Source organism: Desmodus rotundus, chromosome 2 (genome assembly GCF_022682495.2).
Source record: "Desmodus rotundus isolate HL8 chromosome 2, HLdesRot8A.1, whole genome shotgun sequence".
Lineage (NCBI taxonomy): Eukaryota > Metazoa > Chordata > Mammalia > Chiroptera > Phyllostomidae > Desmodus > Desmodus rotundus.
This window is the reverse complement of record NC_071388.1, coordinates 2690641-2710281: the sequence shown is the minus strand read 5'-3', so window position 1 is coordinate 2710281 and position 19641 is coordinate 2690641. Positions and strand designations below refer to the sequence as shown.

The window sequence follows — 19641 nt, the reverse complement described above, 5'->3', positions numbered from 1 at the left end:
GGCGACCTCACAGTCACAGGGGACCTGCTGCAGGTCTCTGCTGTCACCACCTGGGCACCCTTAATTAACAACCGTGCACCAAGGAGCCCACACTTTCATTGCACTTGGGCCACCAATCACATAGCAGGCCCCGAGCGTGGCCACGGGAGGGCCAGGCCAGCCTGCTTCCCCGCTCAGCACAGGCGCCCAGTCACCCCCTGGGGCCCGTGTGACACACACTCGCACACACACACACTCACACACACACACACACCGCACGGGGGCTTTGCATCCACACGCCCACAACAGTCTGCACGCCTGAAATTACGGAAGGCAGAGTCCCCGAGTAGAGACTGGGGTCAGTCCACATACAGGGGACCCTCTTGGGGAGAGGGGCCCACCCCAGCCTGCCGGCCCAGCAGCAGACGAGTCCGCTGGCTTAACACCTGAGGCCCCCAAGGCCAGGCCTCAGGGGCACTCACTGCATCTGGGACAGAGAACTGGGGAGGCCCTGGCCCCAGCAACAGGGAAAAGCTAAGAGTCACCAGGTCCCCCCAGAAGTGCCGGGTTCAAAGCTGGCTCTCAGCCCTCTCCCGCCGGCAGCCTGAGGCTACCAGCAGCGTGGTCCTGCAGGTCCCACAAGAGCCATGTCCCAGAGTGGAGCAGCGGAGCAGTGGCAGGTGGAGCCAGCACCCTGGGACGGGTGGTGGGGCCCACAGGCTTCTAGGGGGAGCTCGCCCCCTGGTGGCGGCCGCTCGTAGCCAGTCACTCTGGCTCCCCACTGTCTCCCTGGTCCCTGAATCTTGACCCTTCCACAAACGAACGCCCTCATTCTGTTTAGACACAGAAACAGGAGAAAACGGGGATTGGGGCAGAAGAGGAGGAACTCCTGGGAGCAGTTTTAGAAACAGCCACACGGGAACGTTATTTTTTTTTATGATAAAAGTACAAAACCAGGGTTCCTAGAAGGAGAAAAACATGCATTTCTACTACCAAATAGAAAGAACGCCGGGTTACCAGCGGGTGCTCAGGAAGTACTGGGGAAATGCTCAGGCTTTCAAGGCCCCCAGATAAGCCCACCGCTGAGCACGGTTTTCCCGGGGCTTTGAACCAAAAACTACTCACACTCTGCAGACGGGAGAAACCATGCAGGCTGGTGCAGGCAGAGGCCCAGAACCCTCTAAAAACAATTCACCAGACGCCCCGGCCTGCAGCAGGGCCAGAAACACGGCAACCACACACAGTGTGACTGGCCGGTGGGAAGTAAGTGTTGCCAGGTTCCCGGGTGATGGGGGGGGGGGGGGGGGCGGGGTAAAGAGGAAGGGACTGACTGGACCCTGTGTCCCTGAAATCCGTCTTTGGAGGTGGGGATGAATTTTAACAAGCCGTCGGGGCGATTTAAATGACTTAAAATTAGATCTACAACAAGTCAGTGAACGCCACAAAGGCAGGCTGGCCCGCCACCTCGCAGTGCCCAGCCCGTGGCCTGGCCCAGGACAGCGGGGGTGGGCGTGGGGTGTCCTGAAGGAGCAATGTGCCATCAGCCCGACTGGCCCGAGGGCAGACAGAGTGGAACCCAGAGATGACAGTCTCCAGCGGCAGCCTCCGGGCTCTTTGCCGCCGAGAGGGGAGCTGTCAGCTGCCTCTGCTCCTCCCGGTGGGGCGCGTGGTCTGGGGTTGTTGGGAGTAGACTCTGGCCCCTAAAGAGATCGGCTCTGCACCTCAGTTCCGCCTGATGACCTACAAATAGGTACTGGATCTGATACAAGGCGGGGTGAGGAAACGGGGGCTCTAGAACTTTCCTCCGTTTACACAACGCTAAGTGAGGGGCCCACAGAACATGGCTGGGTCCAGTGTGGGCAGCTGACAGAGAGGAGGAGCCCCACCCGTATTTCCGCACCTCGGGGGCCAGACAGGGAGGTGTTGCTTTGACCAAATGCCTCTGGAACACTCGGACCACCACTGAAGAGGCCACCCCCACGAGTGAACAAGACCATCCAGGCCCACAGCCTCTCTCTGGCACAGGAGACTCCAAATTTGCCAAGCGAGTGCCCGCAAGGCGAGCAGACCCACTGCTGGCCACTGACCGCTGGCCAACCTCCATCTCCTCAAGCCGGAACTGCCCCCGTCACCTCTTGTGTCCAGGAGCCCCCCTCCAAGGGCTGGCATCTGCGTGTTCCAGCCCCGGGGAAGGGAGCTGCACATAAACACAGCAGGAGAGGATAAGAAAGGAAAGGGAAACCTGCTTGCTGTTTCCAGCGGGAACCCCTGAGACTGCTATCTACCCCAAACAAACTTTCTTCTTATGCGTCAAAAAGGCCCAACCGACCAGGACACATTCTGGAGTAGAGACAGCAAAGTCTCCTCCTCCTCACACAAGGTGTGGGCCAGCTCTAAGGTGCGCCCCACCCAGGTAAAACGAGCAGCACCTCCCTCATCCCCCTGCCCTCCTAAGCCCCTCCCCACTCCTAGTGCAGCAGCTTTGTGTCTGCCCCAGCCCACCCCAGACCCATGGCCCACCTGCCCGGCCTCGGATGGTGGCAGACCTGCCATGGTCCCTCCCTGGGGGCTCCAGCTCCTCACCCTCCCGCCTCTCTCCCCCCAGAAGACACCTGAGGTTTGGGGACCTGGTCACCAAGACGAGACGCAATGCAAGTGGTCAATGTGTCCACTTCTGACACTTAGTTGTTCAAAAAGCAAAGAAGAAAAATGCCCTTTTTAACGTGAGTGCTCTTCAGGGGCACAGCCCTCTCCTCCACTGTCAGGGAATGGGGACACGGGGTCCAAGCAGACAGACTGGGAACCCAGCCCCGCTCTGTCGAGCGTCTGTCCCCCAGTGTCAGGCCTGCCCCGGATCCGAGAGACTAGTCTCCAGCAGATGATGCTGCCTACCTGTGTGCCAGGAGACAGCATCCACCAGAACCAGCACCCCCCCCCCACTGTCCCAGAGGGCTGGGGACATGGGCTGCCCCTCAGGGTGGCACAGCCCAGAGAGGCGGGGGTGGGCAGGGCTGTCCTGGGCGCTGGGGGCAGAAGGCCAGGATGCAGAGAACAGGAGAAGCCCTGTCTTGAGGAGGCAAACATCTGGGTGACAGATTCCTCACTGCCAAGGGACATTTCATCGCTGTGAAACCCTGCCCAGGCAGCCGACAAGGCAGAAGGGAAGAGAGGTGGGAGAGTGTGAGGCTCCACGCCTCCCCCGACTCCCGGGTCCCCTTTCGTGCAAAACTCATTCCGGCGACGGGACTCTTCGGGCACTGACCTCATGCAACTAACAGGAGGACAAGACAGTGACCCAGGGCCTCCACGGTTACACATGCAATTTCTGCCAGAGTGGCAGGCCCTTCATAAACACACCGAACAGGCTGTACTGTTATAGAAATAGGAGAGCAGCAGGTGTACGTCCATTTATAGATTTAATTAAAAGAGCTGCTTAACAACATCAACAATGTGGACGTAAAGTGTCTTAGCCGTGTTCGCTGCTGTGAAGCGGGAAACAAGTGCACACCTGTGTTCGAGTGGAGAGCTTCTCACTAAAGGGTACATCTATCCGCTTGTTTCAAAAAATACTCGCGTCTGTTGTTGTCGATACAAAACTCTACACTATCTTCAATAAATAAATAATACAGTGTTGTTATTGTTTTTTAAGTATGAAATGTAAACTTGTTGCCCTTTCCAACACACACATTTGAAAACCCGCTGGAGCCCCGACAGGGCTCTTCTGGAGCTCCCGACGTTCCCGGCAAGGCGGGACCTGCCGCAAGGCTGACGCTGCTCACCCAGTGCTCCCGCCACCCCAGCTCCAGTCCACGGACCCGCAACCAAAGAGAGTGCCGCCCCAAGTGGGAAAGCTAGCCTCCGGGACCCAGAGCACGTGCAGAAGGCGCCCCATGACCTCAACGAACCGGGATTCCGAGAACGGTAACATGTGAGCAATGTGACCCGCGTCTCCTTACAAACCAAGTTACCATCTAGTGGACCAGCCTCTCTCCTGGCATTTAAGGGGGAAAGAAAATCAAAGAACTCAAACCAAACAGCTGACACCTGGTCATACACTCCTGGGGGCCACAAGCACACGGGGCCCTGTTTCTGAGAGGGTGGCAGGGTCGCGGTGCGCAAGGAGGTCTCTGGTCTTCCTCCCGGCCTGGGGGCTGCAGGTACGCAGGGTCGGACCACCACACGATGGATTTCCTTCGCACCCTCCACCCACTTCCAGATTTCCCCCTTTTCCTTTTCATGCCTTGGGGATGCCCATTCGGGAACGCACCAAACACAGCCCGAGATTCCCATGACAGCTGGGACCTGGCATGTTCGAGCGAGACGAGACTCAGAGCTGGGCACCGGCAAGGACTGTTAGGAAACATCACAGGACCTCCAGCCAAAGGCACCCCTGGGCTGGCAACCAGGACCCATGGCCTAGCCTGCAGGGGACCTTGGGGATGTGCCCCAGCAGAGTATGACTCCATAGGTAGCAGGCTTCCTTACCAGCTCCCAAGGCTGCTAGGAATCAGAATCCACTCACCCGATCGCAGCCAGTGGTAGTTTTCATTGACATCTGTCAATGTAAGACCCCAAAGGGCCTGGAACCTTCCATGGACTAGCTCTGCAGCAAGCAGCTCAGTGTCTGCGAGGAGACCGTCCTCCCGGGTGATCGGATCCAGGCCGGCATTTCAAATACCATCACGGGGGCAGGGGCAGTGGGGGGTGAGATTCTACAGCAATGACGGACCACCACAATGTTTTCTAAACACACCAAGGACTTGGTCAAGGGGCTGCCTGGGGGCTGGGAGAGGTACGACATAGGAGGGTTACAGAATTCTCCAAAAATACAGCCATTGCATTTATAAATTATTGACAGTAACCAGAACCGTGCCTCAGGCCCAGGGGCAGCCCGATCCCCCAGCAAACCTCGCTGGGAGCCGTCAGATGTCCAAGTCCCTGAAAGCCATCATGAGACCGCAGTGCAGACAGGGGGACAGAGTTTTGTTTCATCACATGGGGGACTGTTTGGGGGAAGGATTGTCGAGAAACTCCTAGCATCATTAGGGGCCTTTCTTCACCGTCCCGCCACCCCGTGGCTCACCCAAACGGTGGTCTCAGAAAGGCAACGCCTTCCCTGACGGCGCCTGCCAGCCCGGGGGGTGGGGGGCCCCGGCTGCCCGCCATGGGCCGCTCCCTAGGGCTCATCAAAGAGCTGAAGGTCCAGGCGGACCACAATCTCTCCCGTGGGGACCTCGTGCAGCAGGAGACACTTGGTCACCGGACCCTTGGAGCCCTGGTCCTTCTTGATGTCAGCCACACGGATCTCCGTCCGACCCAAGAAATCTGAAAGGAGAACGAACAGACCTACTCAGAGGGAGGGTTTCTTCCCTGCTAGGCCCGTGCCTGGCCTGCTGGGAGTCCCCAGGGAGTTGCTCTGCAGTCCCTTCCTGGAAAAGGGAGGTGGGCCGGTCTGTAGGAGTCCAGGAACTGGAGGAGAAGGGGGTTGGCTGGTGATGCTAAGAAACTCAATGTTCTTCTACCCAACACAAATCACAGATAAATTTAAAGATGATGGCCTCAGTTACACTCGGGGACAATTATTAGGTGTGTGACACAGGGAGCGAAAAGAAAGGGACACCAGGTGGCACAAAGGAGAGTCTCGAAGGGGCTAAAATGCAGAGGTGACTTCCCCACACAGGAGCAGTGGGGGGGTGGGGGAGCGCCCGTGGGACAGACACTGGACTGTCCTTCCTTTCTCCCAGACACTGTCACATGGGCGCGCCCTGCACTTTCAGAAAAGTCAGGGGAGGTAAGCAGGGCCTGGTCCTTACACGCCACCCAGGGGCCACAGGGCAGACGTGAGGGGCTGCAGCCTCCCCGCAGCCGGGGGGCGCACGCTTCCTGCAGGTCCCAGGACAATCTCGATGCCGCTTTCTGGCATCGGGCACCAGTGTGAGGAGGGATGCGAACGCGTCTGAACCTGGTGAAATGCTGACGCGCACACATGCGCGATGGCGTTGAAGGGCCTGCGGACCATTCATTCCGTCCCGTGTTCAGCTGACTGATTTCCTGGCGGGCAGACCCGAGTTGGTCCTGCCTCTAGGTGCATTTTGAGGCAATAATCTCTGATGTAAGAACAGCAGGATCTGCAGCTTACACCCCAGGCGAGGTCTTGCATCATGATACTTTGTTATTTAACAAGAAGCCCAGCTTATTAACCTCAGCTGACAGCAAGGCAGAGTGGAGCGTCCTGGCCCGGCTCCAGCACTCGGCCAGCGGGCAGCAGTCCTTGGGCGTGGACCTGGAGCCGTGAACTCGCGGTGAGAGTTCATGTAAAAGTGCAGCACACGCCACGGGAGCTTTGCACAGACCACGCTAACACTAGACACCCGTCAGCACCTAGTATCCTCCTTGAATGTAACAGGCGGTGATCTGTAAACCGACTCTGATTCGTGGTGTTGGGTGGAGGGAGGGAGAGAGCTCTTAGAACCATTGGCCAACCCCATTCTCTTCCAGGCTCAGAGCAGAAACAGAAAACTGCTTTCAGGGAAGACACACCCCACACAGTTCCCTGTCCTTGATTCACCAGAGGTGTCACCCAAGGACACCAACAGACTCTGCCGCCCTTGTGGGCTGACGTTCCCCTGGCTCAACAGGCTGCTTTCCCCCACTGTCACTGTGGATTTGGGCCGCAGACTAATGGGCCGGGCTGGGCTTTGGGGTGCAGGCCTCCTTGCAGTCGCCTCCCTGGACACACAGGACCACGGCGTTTGTCTAGGGGAGCTGGATGCCCCCGGACTGGCAGAGCTGCCGCCTGCTCTGAGAGGCGCCAGCAGAGGGGCAGTGGGTTGCTCAGGGAGGTGGAGTCTTGTCCTGCTCCTGCCTCATCTCCGTGGAGCAGGGTGGGGAAGCCCTAGCAGGTCAGGGCTCCGTGTCTCCGGGGACGGACGTTGACGGTGGAAGTCCAGCAGCAGGGAGGGAAGAAGGGCTCCGGCGGCAGCCGCAGGCACTCACCATCGGGCGAGAACTGGTCCCTCTCAAACACGGTGATGCAGAGCACCTCCTGCTCCAGGTCTCGGATGAAGAACTGGCAGTTGGAGTTCCACTTGGGGTTCAGCGTGTCCTGCATGGTCTTGGTGATGTGGCACTGGGAGCCCATGGTCACCTCGCAGTAGGGGTTGCTCTTTCCTGGAGGGGACAGAGCCTGTTCGACCCAGGCCCATGGTGGGTGCTCCCAGGCTCCGGGCAGGTCTAGGGCACAGAGGTGGGCCCCGCCCTCCACACTCCTTTTTGTTCCCTCCTCTGCCACGCCTAAACCCCTCCCAACTCAGTGTCACCCTTAAACTAAAGCAGATAATTGGGTAAGGGGGCTTTGAAACTAGGCCTCCCTCTGTCCTCGCCTTCACCTTAGCTTGTGACCCCTCAGACCGCTCCAAAAAGCAAGATGCTGGAAAGGATTTAAGAAAAAAAAAAAAAAACTCTATGTTTTTAACAAGTGCTGAAAAAAACAGTTCTGGAAGGAAATCTAGGGTGATGGAACTGGCACCTTTTCATCTGATTTAGAGCCAAGGGCTTGCTCCAGGGGGCTCCTGGGGTCCTTACCGTGAGATCGGCAGGGCTTCAGCTCCACGCCTTCCACCACGTTCACCATCAGCCTTCCGATCCCCGTCGCCCTCTGGGAGCGGACTGGGGCAGCGGGAAGAGCGACACCGAACACACGCATTAACGTGGGACACTTCCCACCCCCACTGGCCTGCGCTGCCCGCTTCATCTCTCGCTCCCTTGCTCCAGGGGTTTGCCCTCCAACCCCGCTCTCCCTTCTCCCCACTTCCCCCATCTCGGGCCCCTCTACCCTCGGTTCTAAGGTTCTGGGGCCCCACCCAGTGGCTCTGCGGCCTGGCCTTGCGTTACCCAGGTACGCCTTCTCCCGCTTCTTTTTCTCAGTCTCTATGTAGAGTTCTGAAGCAGCTTTGATTTTCTGCACCCAGGCCGTCCTCGGAAAGGAAGAGACAGAAAGGTGCCAAACAGACCTCAGGGGAAAGGCTGTGGGTCTGTCCACCCGCGGCGCCCAGGGCCCTGCTGCGTCGTTTGACTCAGAGGACAAGGGCTCGGGGAAGAAAGTGTTGGTTCCTGTCACGTGAGGTGTATGGCTACTCCTCCCGTTAAGAAGAAAGGCATGGTGACGTGTTTACTGGTGTTCCCGAGACCTCACTGGTGGCCCCAAGGGTGCATGTCCATGGGAACCCCGGTCCCGGAGGTGGTGGGGCACACAGTTCCCCTGCCCCCCGCTGGGAAGCATCTGCATGTGCCCACCCAGCAAGGCCAGACAGCTGTCCCGTACTGAACATTGAGGGGATCATGAAGCCATGTCCCAGGTAAGGGGCGGCTTTCCGTGACAGAGAGACCCACCCCGGGCGAGCACTTCGGGGTGCTGTCTCTCCTTCATCCTTCGGGGGCCTGAGTGCGCCACAACTTGGGCCCCTTTCTGGCCTGGCACGAGGGCTCGGTGGAATGCTGTGGCTTGTGCCAGGTCCGCCCTTCAGAAAAGGATCTGTTGCATCTGGCCCCAGGGCGGAGTCTTGAAGTGACGAAGGGAGCAAATCACCCATAGTTCCAGGACCCAGCACGTCCATCCAAGTGACCCCACAGACGAGGGGACTGGGTTGGGGGGTCCTATCAACCCCCCGTGGCTTTCCTTTTGCTTTCTGACACTGGGGAAACCTGAGATGCTCCATTTACCTCAAAGAATGCTGAAAATGTCTACCCACCAAAAATTCTCAAGCAAAATTAGTTTCAATTCACTTCATTTCGAAACATACATGCTACATGTCAAACGTCTGTGAGGCTCAAGAAGACAGTATTGCCGCCTCCCGCGTCCGCTGCAGCCGGGGATCGCGGCATTAAAGCTGGGGGAATGTCGGGCCTGCTGACTAATTAAACGTCCCACAGGGTCTTGCACCGGGTGACCCGGCGCCCAGGGCCGGGCCGGGGGTGGGGCGGCAGGTCTTACCTCTCGTTTATGCTTTCTGCTCGGAGGGTGTAGACGCGGTCGATGTGGGAGATGTGGAAGATGGGCTCGTCCCCGGAGGGGTCGGTGGGCAACTTTACTAGAACCTCATTTAGGAAAATGGGCTGAAAAGCAACGCGCGAGCATTATGAAACCGGGCGGGTATCTGCGCATGCCCGCAACCTCCGAGTGTGCACCCGTTCGCGCACAGCGTCCTGTGAACCGGCCTGAGCCCCAGTAAATTAGAACCTGTCTGTGTGCACGTGTGTGTGTGTATGTTCTAGCACACTCCGCCAGAATAATGATTTTGTGTTAATACCAGCTTTCAGATGTAGCAAACTGTGAATATGGCCGCCCCCACTTTGCAGGTATTTTTTAAGTCCTTCAGAACAAGAACTGGCCTGTTACCCTGACCAGCAAGCAGCGGGCACCAGCTCTACCGCCAAGCAACGTCCTGCCAAAGATTTTCCTACGGAGTTGCCGGTGACGATGCACATACGCACATGGTTCTTCCTTCGGAAATAAGGCTGTCGCTGCAGAGAGCACCCATCTGTGAGCATACCCCCGCAGAGACACGTTTAGAAAAACAACCTCCCACTTGTCCCTCTTGTCTGTGACAAGAAGACACAGACGAGGCCCTGCGGGGAGGAGCAGGCAAAACAAGCAGCTTGGGGAAACTCCCCGCAGGGACTGCTTGCACCGGCGGGGGCGGGGCGCAGTCGGTCCAGGCTTCCTTGAGAAATCTGGGGGGGCCCGGGAATGTCCGGGAGGTGGGCACCTGAGCCCTGCTCCCGACCTTTCCCATGCCTGCTCGTCTGCAACTGGACCGTGAGCCCCGCCAGGGCAGGGTGGGCCTCCGTCCTGGCAGAGACCCACGCAGCCACCGGGCAGCTAGTAGATGGTGCATCCATAGAACTGGGCGCTGGCCCTTCCCGACCGCGCAGGCCCACTGCTCCAGGCCGCCGCGGTAAAGTAAGTTGTAATCTTTTTGCTGGTGAAGGGTCTGCCCTTCAGTTTGTAAAAAACACAATTTCTGTGAAGCGCAACATAGCAAAGCCCAAGAAGAGGAGGCATGCCTGTGCTGGAAATGGGGAACCCTGGTCACTGCCCCTCCCCCTCTGAACCACACCCCCGAACCTGACAATCTGCTGGCTCCTGGCAATGCCCTCCCCCAACCCACCCTGCCGGGGCCACCCAGAAGCCAACTTACGGTTTTGTACATTTTATACTGCAGGTTGGACTTGGGGCTGAAGACCTTGTCGGCGCCGGAGGAGCCCAGGGGCTTCAGGATCTGGGTCAGCAGAAGGAAGTCATTGAAGAGGAAGCCATACAGCTCCTTGTTGCTCTTGGCCTTGTAGAGCTTCCCACTGTGCAGGAACTTGCGTGGCCCCAAGCAGTTGGTCACAGAATTGAACACAAGTTGCTGAGAAAGGAAACAGAACCCAGGGAAGAGACGACGGAGTCGGGCCAGGTCGTGATTGGGGGTTTTCCGCACCTGGACGGTGGGCTTTGCCAGAATCTGGGGCCAGCCCCACGGGGCTGTGGCGGAGGCCCCAGTCAAGGGCCTCGGGAATGTCACGGGGAGTGAAAGACGTCACACAGCAAAGTTGAGACCCATGTGGTCTCGCTCATGTGTGGGGCGAGCTGAAAGTGGCAAATGAGTGAGCGAAATGAACACACAGGCCGAACAAACACCACCTCTCAGACACGACTGCGTGGTGGTGACCGGAGGGGAGGGGAGGGGGAGAGTCAAGGGTGAAGGGGACAAATGTCTGGTGACGGAAGAAGACCTGACTTCGGGGGACGGCCACATAATGCAATGCACAGATCCTGTGTCTTAGAAGTGCACACTTGAAACCTACGTGACCTTATTCAACAATGTCACCCCAGTAGGTGGAACTGAAAAACGCAGAAGGGACTGCAGGGAAGACCTGCGGCAGGGCGGAGCTCAGTGGTGCCGAGTGAGGCCTCCGAGCCAAGCAGAACGCGCAGTGTTGGTGTGAATTCGCCTCACCCGACTCACGTCCTGAGTCCTGAAACGGGAAGGGACGGCTCTTGCCCTGCCACTTCCCACACCCTGGAGATGGCTCCGAGTGCCATCCCCACTGGGCTCGGTCCCCTTGTGTGAGCAGGTTCTGAAGGGGCCGGAACAACCTCACTCGGGCCCCCTTTTCTGACAGCAGGGGAGAGACAGAGGGAGAGGAAGGCCATGCCTGTGCCCCCGCAGTGGCAGGAACTAGGCAGGTGTCACAGTCCCTCCTGCCCGCATTCCAGCCCCAGGGAGACGCTCCATCCAGCAGCCATCAAGGCCAAGGTTCTCTCCAGAACTACAAACCCTACAGATCTCCCTGAGGACGGTATTCGTCAAGAGGTGCCGAGGTTCGCAACATGCATCCCTCAAGGGAGGCTGGAGGCCACCGTCCGCCTCCCATGTGGGAGAAGTGGAAGAAAGAACCGTCAGGGCCTCTGTGACCAGAGCTTCAAGGGACAGCAGCCACTCTGCCTCGCCCTCGGGCACTGGGAGGAAGGAGGGCCTCCCACCTCCCAGAGGATCTGAGGGAGTCCGAGGGACTAAGGGGGACACCTCACTGGAGCCTTCAAAGGATGTTCTCCGCCCTTTGCCCGAGGAATGCGAGCCTGGGGTCACTCCAGCCCTTTTTTCTTCCCAAGGGAGAGGGTGAGCCACGTGGGGAAAAGACAGCTTGGCTCACATACTGGTGGTGTCACTTATTCACCCTCAAAGGCTGGGGCCTCCTCCAGCCAGCCTGACGCGGAACGAATGTAAATTGGGAACAGGCAGGAATGTCAAAGGCGGGATTAAACTGACACACAGTCACGGCTCTGTGTCCAGAGCAGGGTCAGGACACAGAGGCCACCGTGGCTGTGGCCCCGGCACAGGCAGAATGGCAACTGTGACAATAGCGAGGGAAGACCGAGGAAGGTGATGTAAGAGCCACAAGTGCAAACGACAGAGTTTACTCTGTTCTTAATGTTTTAGGCTTAAAAGCCGCCCTCACTGATTCCCCGCTCCAACTGCATGTGGCTGTGGTGGCTGCTCTGCCAGGCGGATCGGGAGTGTACTGAGTAACGGCCCACGGGCAGGTACTCAGGGAATGTTTACTGAATGAATGAGTGGGTGAATGAATTAATGAATGGATGGATGGATGGATGGATGAATGGATGGATGAATGGATGAATGGTGGATGGATGGATGGATGGATGGATGAATGGATGGATGAATGGATGAATGGTGGATGAATGGATGAATGGATGAATGAATGAATGGATGGATGGATGAATGAATGAATGGGCCAACCAACCAGTGAGCAATCAATGGACTGCAATCAACATGGAATTCCAACATGGGAGCCCCCATGTTTCCCATGGGACTCCTTCCACAACTCCACACCCTCCACCTGCACTGATGGCGGACAGGAAGTGGACAGGCAGGAACAGGTGGTCACTTGCTCAGGTAGTGACTGCCTTTGAAGCCACCAGAGAGTGGGGGAGGGACGCACAGTCTGCCTGGGCACCGTGGTAAACCCTAGGGAATGGCGTGTGTGTGTGCACGTGTGTGTCTGTGTGTCTGTGAGTAAAACTGAAGGAAAGGTATGTGCCATGAAGAAAGTTAAATACTAGAGGAGACATTTCTGATTCTGGGAGTAGAGTGGACTAAATACTCTGACTCACCCAGTGAAAAATTTAAAAATGGGGTAAAGTATAAAAATGTGCTTTTTAAGTGTAAGCAGGGTGATAAAAATAAGAAATCTGCAGAGGCCAAAAACAGAATGAAAATGCAGTTCTGGCAGGTGGCTCAGGTAGCTCAGTTGCTTGGAGCATCATCCCAATACACACAGGTTGTGAGTTCGATCTCTGGTCAGGGCACATGCAAGAATCAACCAATGACAAACTGGTGTTTCGCTCTCTGTCTCTCCCTTTCTCTCTCTCGCTCTAAAATCAATAAGTAAAAATTAAAAAAAGAACAAGCATGCAAAGCTTCGAAGATAGACAAGCCTCTGAGCTGGCTTTGGCCCTGAGAGGCTCTCTTGAATCTGGTGACCTTGAGCTTCCACTTTGATGGCTACCCAGGGTGCAGAAGACAGAGGTGTATCAGGGCCCATGTGACGTGAGGCATCTAACAGGGAATCGTGAAAAGCTGGACCCGAGGAAGAAGGACAAACTCCAACACAGAAAAAATGAGCAAGAAACCTGGATTGTTTCTGACCTTGGTGTAAGGGGAGGGAAAAGTGTCCACAAGGCAGTGCTCACCCACGTTGACGCCACAATCCACACAACCAGTGTGACCCCCAGAGCCCCTCTATGTTAATTTAGGGTGGTCCTGGTAGCAACTTCAGACCGCCCAGGCCCCAGAGCTGAAGTTCCAAGGACACGAGCTGACAAGCAATCGGAAATGACGGCTCACCCGGGGGAGCGGGCCTGGGCAGCGGGGCCGGAAGCGGCAGACAGGAGCTAGACACAGGAATTGTCAGAGTTGAAACATACAGGGTTGTATTTAAAGCATGTTAGGGAATAAACGAGAAGTGTGGCCACTTGCGCGAGGGATAATGTGCTGGGAAGAAACCAGCTCCTTACAGAAAGTAAGGACTGCTGGAAATGGAAAAGAAAATAACTGGAATTTAAAACTCCATGGATGGGTTAACTGGCAAATCAGAAGCAGCCAGAGAGAGACTAGCGGGCTGTGGGCGGGAGACTGGACGGTGCACGGTCTGTCCCACCCAGGGGGCTTACCTCCGACAGGCCTTCGCACTGCACGTGGGCCTGGATCCACTCCAGCCGGTCCGAGTTCTCCTTCTCGCGCACCCCTTCGTTCACCTGGGAGCACAGCTCCTCTGCCTTCTCCAGGGCCTGCCTCAGGTGGCTGTGGTCGGGGTGGTTTTCAGGAGTGTTCTCCAGGATCTGCACGGGGCACCAGAAGGTGACAACTGGAGTGGGGGCCGGAGTGCACTGTCCTGGAGGGACAGGCCCCACCGAGGCAGCATGTGGCACAGGCCTCTCCTGGTGGCAGACACTCGAGTCGCCAAGCTCTGAGTGCCCATCACACCCTGACAAGGAGCACTGGCAAGGTCCCCTTGGGGGGCAGGGGTGCCACGTTATTCGTGCTTGGGGCACGAGGCAGGCAGAGGCCGCAGCGGTGCAGTAACGCACCCGCCTGCACCCGCGTGGATTTCCCCCGTGAGAACGGCTCGCCCGTGCCCAGCGGCGGTGCCCGTGCGGCCCTGGCCCTGAATGCAGACGGGTGTTTTTCTGGATAGGATGTTCCAGCCACGGTTATGAGTCCCCGACCTAGACCTCCTGCAGGAAACCCCCTGCTCTGCCCGTGACCAGCCATGACGTGGGCCAGTGACAGACATGGGCTCAGCTGAAACATGGGGACACTAACAGCACTCCTAGAGAAATCGTCAGGGGACCGAACGCCTTGACAGGAGCAAAGCGCTCTGCGGGGTCCCGGGGCTTTAGAAGGCACTCAGCAAAGAGAGCAATTCCCCTCTGATGCTCCAGGGGCTCTGCGCCCTAGACACAGCCGTGACGGAGAGGGACCCTAAGAGCAAGCAGAGGCTGCACCTCCTTGGGATGCACCAGGAGCGTGTTGAGGGTGGACCTGCCCGGGCCTCGTCCATGCACAAACACGCCTCATTGTCCCTGTTTCGTAGATGGGGTGTTTTTTGTCAGAGGAAGGGTGGTAGGAACCCTGGGTCGAGCGAGTCTATCGGCGCCATTTTTCCAAGAGGCTCAAATGGGGAGTAGCACTGTTTAGCAATAAAGGACTTCGAATGCGGGTGTGCACATTGGTTTTCAGACATAATGCTATTGCACGCTCAGTAGACTCCAGCAGTGTAAACAGAACTCTCACAGGCCCGGGGAAACGTTCACTGTGCGAAGCCGGTCTGGGAGCGAACGCGCGGTACCTCCAAGGTCTGGCAGGACAGACAATGCAAGCAGCCCTTACCCTGAATAGTATCTCAGCTCAAATGTGCACTTCGGTTTGAAGTCCAAAGCAGGCACCCAAATGGAGAAGGACGCTCACTAGGATCTCCTTGGAAACCCTTGATGCCTCACGCACGACTACATCCGAAGGCCTGGGGCCGGGACTCGGGAACAGGAAGCTTCCAGAGCTCTCCAGGCCATTCTGTCCAGCAGCCCAGTGTGGGGACTGCCGCTCCAGACTGGGACCGCCCCCCCCGACCCCACGTCCCCCCGGTACATGCGTTTGTTGTTTTTTTTTTCAAAATAAAAACAGTTGATTGGTTTTTCTAACTGTAGAAGTGAGATTGTGCAGTGTGCAATATTCAGAAAGTTACAAAGAACCTGAAAACCACCCACAATCTCCACACCGGGAGGTGACCTCTGCTTACATACTTGTTAATATACTCTGCGTGCACACATGTGGACGTGATTTTTAAAAAGTAAAAATGGGATCGACTGTGCCATCACACGGTCCCCCTAAGCTGCGGGTCATTTGCTGTCCGTCGTTTTTACGGGCTCTATGACGGGTCGTGAACTATGACGTAGTCCATCGTGTAAGGGTGAACTACGGTGCCTTTACGCACGTCACGTCCCCCAAAGCTCCAGGGGGCTTCTGGCACTTTGCAGTCCCTCTGATGACTCTTCCACAGGAGCTCGCAGACGGGGAGGCGCCGGGCCACAGAGACTGGGCAGCTGGTCTGCAGGTGGAACAGCTGCCCTCCCCCTGCAACCTCACCACACCGGTCCTTCCAACGCACGCCTGGCAGAAGCCCCAAAGGAGGCATTTTCTTGTTTTGCTATGCATTTCTTTTATTACCAGTGAATTTGAACTTTTTGTAGATTTAGTACGTAAATATAAAGCTAACATTATTTATAGACTGCTGAGTATGAGCCAGGCACCTTATGTATCTCAACTCAGTTAACTGCCACAAGGGTGTGTGGGAGGGACTGCTCGTGTCCCTGTTCTGCTGGTAACTGAGGCCCAGAGAGGTCAATAACTCGCCCAAGGTCGCACAGCAGTGGTGCCGAGGTTCCAACCAGATTAGCTCCTGACCGTGTGTTCCTCACAGAGAGTGGACATGGCCTCTCAGAAACGTCCAGTTGCACATTGTACCCAGCTTTCTCTTAGGGTGTTCGTCCTTTTCTTTTTGAGTTGTCAGAGTGTGACAGGCAGACAGACAGATGATGGATTTGTGTGCATTTCAGTACATATGTGTACAGTGAAAAACACGTTTACCCGGTTTAGAGCTGTCATTTGCCTTTCTCCTCTGTTCATTATATTTTGCTACACGGGAATTTTTTAGAAAAATGTTTGTGTGCCCTGGCTGATGTGGCTCAGTGGATTGAGCGTGGGCCTGCGAACCAAAGAGTCGCTCGCTGGTTCAATTCCCAGTCTGGGCACATGGCTGGGTTGCAGCCAGGTCCCCAGTAGGGGGCGTGCGAGAGGCAACCACACAGCGATGTTTCTCCCCTTCCTTTTCTCTCTCCCTTCTCTTCTCTCTAAAAACAATAAATAGAATCTTGAAAAGGAAAGTATTGAGTGATTTCAATAGTACCTGTCCAGTTAGGGGAGAGGGAACAATCACTTATCAGCTCCTTTCAAAACAAGTTCCTTAGCTGCCCCAGCGTGGCCACAGGGCATTTTGTGGGGTGTGGCTAGCATTGGACTGGAGAGACCCCTTACATGGGAGGGAGGTTCGGGACATATCAGGGGACCGAGGAAATCAGTAAACATAGCGAGGAAAATGCGAGCCAGGCCTGTCATAGGGAGGAAGTCACAACTATGTGGGAAGAGGGAAGCCAGGCATCCATGACGCCAGGCATGGCGTCAGCTGAGAACAGGAGGCGTGGGTGGGGACTGTGCTGCACACAGATCGATCTTGAAATAAATACACGTGCGCACACTTGCAACTGCACAAGTGTGTGTGTTTGAATATACGCAATACACGTCCTCCTAGGCCCTGCCACTGAGAGACCCACAAGGCAACGCAGCCCAGTGCAGCGAGCACAGCAGGTCGCACTGGCCGCAGGTTCCCCTTGAAGAGGAGCCAGACCCAGCCCCGCTCTCCGGGCGATGTCCACCGCCCCGGTTCTGTAATACCAGCTCCGAGGACACTTGTCCTCTTGCTCGTTTTTCAGGTGGGAGAGAATCAAGGTCTGAGCTGTAACTTTCCAAATTACAGGGTAGAAGCCACCCGGATGCCCTCGGAAGGTCACATATTATTAGCTGTGTTCACGATAAACGTCTTTTCTCGCTGAGTTACCACGCAGGCGCTGCCCCCATCCTGTGGGTGCAAGGCCTCCGCACAGCAGACAGCAGGCGCGCTGGCCGGGTCCTTGCCCACAGCCCTGGCTCTCTGAAACACCTGGAAGGCAGCCCTGCCAGGGAACCGGCGGGCAGTACTTACGTTTTTAATGATCAGGGGGTACCTGGTCACCCGCTGCATGGGCTTCAGGATGAAACTTGACAGCGGCATGCCTTTGCACCGAGGGTCCATCGCCAACCTCTGCAATGAGAGACCCCTCTGACTGTCCTGCAGCGATCAGCACGTTCCAGTCGGCAGCGTCGACGGTGGCATCAGCAGTGACGCCTCAGGGTCCCGGATGACCGCCCAGGAGCCCGACCCTGGTCTGGGACAAGGTACTTTGCGGACCAGGGGACCAGAGACCTGCACACGTGACTCACCCCCAGGGCCGTCCCTGCACTGCAGGTCCCTCTAGGGGACACACGGCTCCCGACTTACAGAGATGAGGTTGGAGGCTGTTTGACCAGATTTCTGCGGGGAAACATTCTCAGGAGCAAGGACCATCACAGGAATAAAAGTTCCCCTTTGGTGCTGGAGGTGCTGGGAGGGCCGGCTGTCATTGGCTGTTGAGGGTGGAGCCTGTGCCCTCCCTCTGCCCCACCAGGGAGCCCCAGGCAGGGCGGGGACAGCGGAGCTTGGGCAGAGCAGTCAGGACTCCAGCTTTGGGGCCTGCTGGTTGTCTCCACCCAGGACACCCTGCCTCTCTCTTCCACCACAATTGCCAATTCTGTCCACTCATCAGGAGGACAAGGGTCCTTCTACTCCCAGAAGGTGATCCTATATTATGAGTCACTGGGATTATATGGTGACTTAGCTCTCAAAGGTGCTGGTTTTCTGCCCTGAGCTGGGCCCCAGGCTCAAGGAACCAGCCACACCTGAACCTGGCCCAGCCGCAGGCACCATTCCTGCAGGACACACGCAGCCAGTAAAGGCTGGTCCAGCTCCCACAGGCAGGAGGTGGGGAGAGCTGGTTCAGGGCGGGGTAGAGGGGGGAGGCAAGAAGGGGCAACATGCCCCCTCCCTGGACTGGGTCGGCATTTCTCTGAAGTGCAAGGTCATCCAGTGATGAACTCATCCCACCTGTGCCCTTGGCAGAAACCCCAGGTGGCCCGGGGCACCTGCCAGCCCAGCATCTGCTCTCTGGCCTGCAGGCCCTGCCAGGCTGACTTCCAACCACTATTTCCGCTCTTAGAATGACCTGCGAATGCCCCATTCACAGGCTAGCACACGGCAGCTTCCATGTCGAGGAACAGCCCGGGGGGGGGGGGGGCGGGGAGGGGACAGAACGAATAGACATGAGGCTGTGGCCACGAGACCGAAGTGAGCAGCCACAGACAACGTCACCCAGGAGGAGGGCATGGCCCTCGCCGAACGCATCAGGCCCTAAGAGGAGCCTGTCACCATCGTTGTTATCGCACTGTCTATCCATCAAAATGTGCCTGTTTCACGGACATTATTCATTTTCCCCTTTTTTCCCGTGAGAGAGGCCGTGTGGGCTGACTTGTGCAGCGGGACCCACCAGGCCAAGGCCAAGTCCCAGGACAGCAGACCCAGGCCCTGGGACCTCCAGCAGCACCATCCCAATGTCCCCCTTGCAGACACCTGGGTCTCCAGATCCTTGTTATCCCCCAAAGCAGAGGGCCTGACATGTCACACTCACCCGTCCCGGGGGCTGCCTGGAGTGTGAGCCCCCCAAGAAGACCCCGTGGGGAAAGGAAGGAAGGGTCCACAGGGGCTGCTGGCCCCTCCTTCAATGGGGGCAGGGCAGGGCCAGCAAGAACAAGGGTGCTCGCGTTGATTGGAGTAGGGAACCTGAGACCGGCCAGTTCTCCGGGGCAGACACATGAGATGGAGAACTTAAACCTGCACCCAAACACCACCACCCGCTCCAAGGCCCCAGGCAGGGCTGGGCCCTCCTCTCCGAGCCCCCCAACCCCCCACTTTCATCACAATCACGTTGGCCAGCTCGTGCTGCCCCTACTGCTCAGCCAGGACTTTGGTCCCTTCAGAGAAACACGCCAGCAGACACTGAGTAATCCCAACACACCCAGCTGCCGGCGCAGCCACAGGCAGGGCCCTCCGTCCCCCGGCTCCTTACTTTGACGAAGTCCTTGAAGTCGGGGGCCTCGTCCGTCTTCTGCTGGATGAGGGCGGCCCCGTTGAGCTGGCAGCTGCAGAAGCGGATGTAGGGCTGCATGTGCGGCAGCTGGGCTGTCAGGATGTCCCCGATCATCTTCACCGGCATCTTCTCCCCGGACATCTTCTTGCGGACTCGCAGCGCTCTGTGCGGAAACAGGGCTGGTGAGGCCACCCCGCACACTTCGGGGCTGGCCAGGGGCAGGGTGTGTGTGAGGGGCGCAGACCCAGAGGCCACCAGTGGAC

General features: G+C 57.3%; 1 protein-coding gene across 6 annotated transcripts in view; it reads right to left on the bottom strand.

Annotated features, from left to right (window-relative positions):
* Window positions 1-3297: 3297 nt before the first annotated feature.
* ITSN1 (intersectin 1) overlaps window positions 3298-19641 on the bottom strand; it is a 173688-nt gene continuing 157344 nt past the window's right edge. For 3 of the 6 annotated variants that reach the window (XM_053916815.2, XM_053916813.2, XM_053916830.2), the window contains 9 exons: window positions 19358-19541; window positions 17362-17460; window positions 13718-13885; window positions 10179-10391; window positions 8972-9093; window positions 7873-7955; window positions 7564-7647; window positions 6976-7149; window positions 3299-5304 (listed from right to left, as the gene is read on the bottom strand). In XM_053916815.2, the coding sequence (XP_053772790.1) occupies window positions 5156-5304; window positions 6976-7149; window positions 7564-7647; window positions 7873-7955; window positions 8972-9093; window positions 10179-10391; window positions 13718-13885; window positions 17362-17460; window positions 19358-19541 (1276 nt within the window). In that variant the 3' untranslated portion in view covers window positions 3299-5155. Of the gene's footprint in view, window positions 5305-6975; window positions 7150-7563; window positions 7648-7872; window positions 7956-8971; window positions 9094-10178; window positions 10392-13717; window positions 13886-17361; window positions 17461-19357; window positions 19542-19641 lie in introns of those variants that run through there. The other 3 variants (XM_053916824.2, XM_053916819.2, XM_053916837.1) reach the window with 2 other exon arrangements.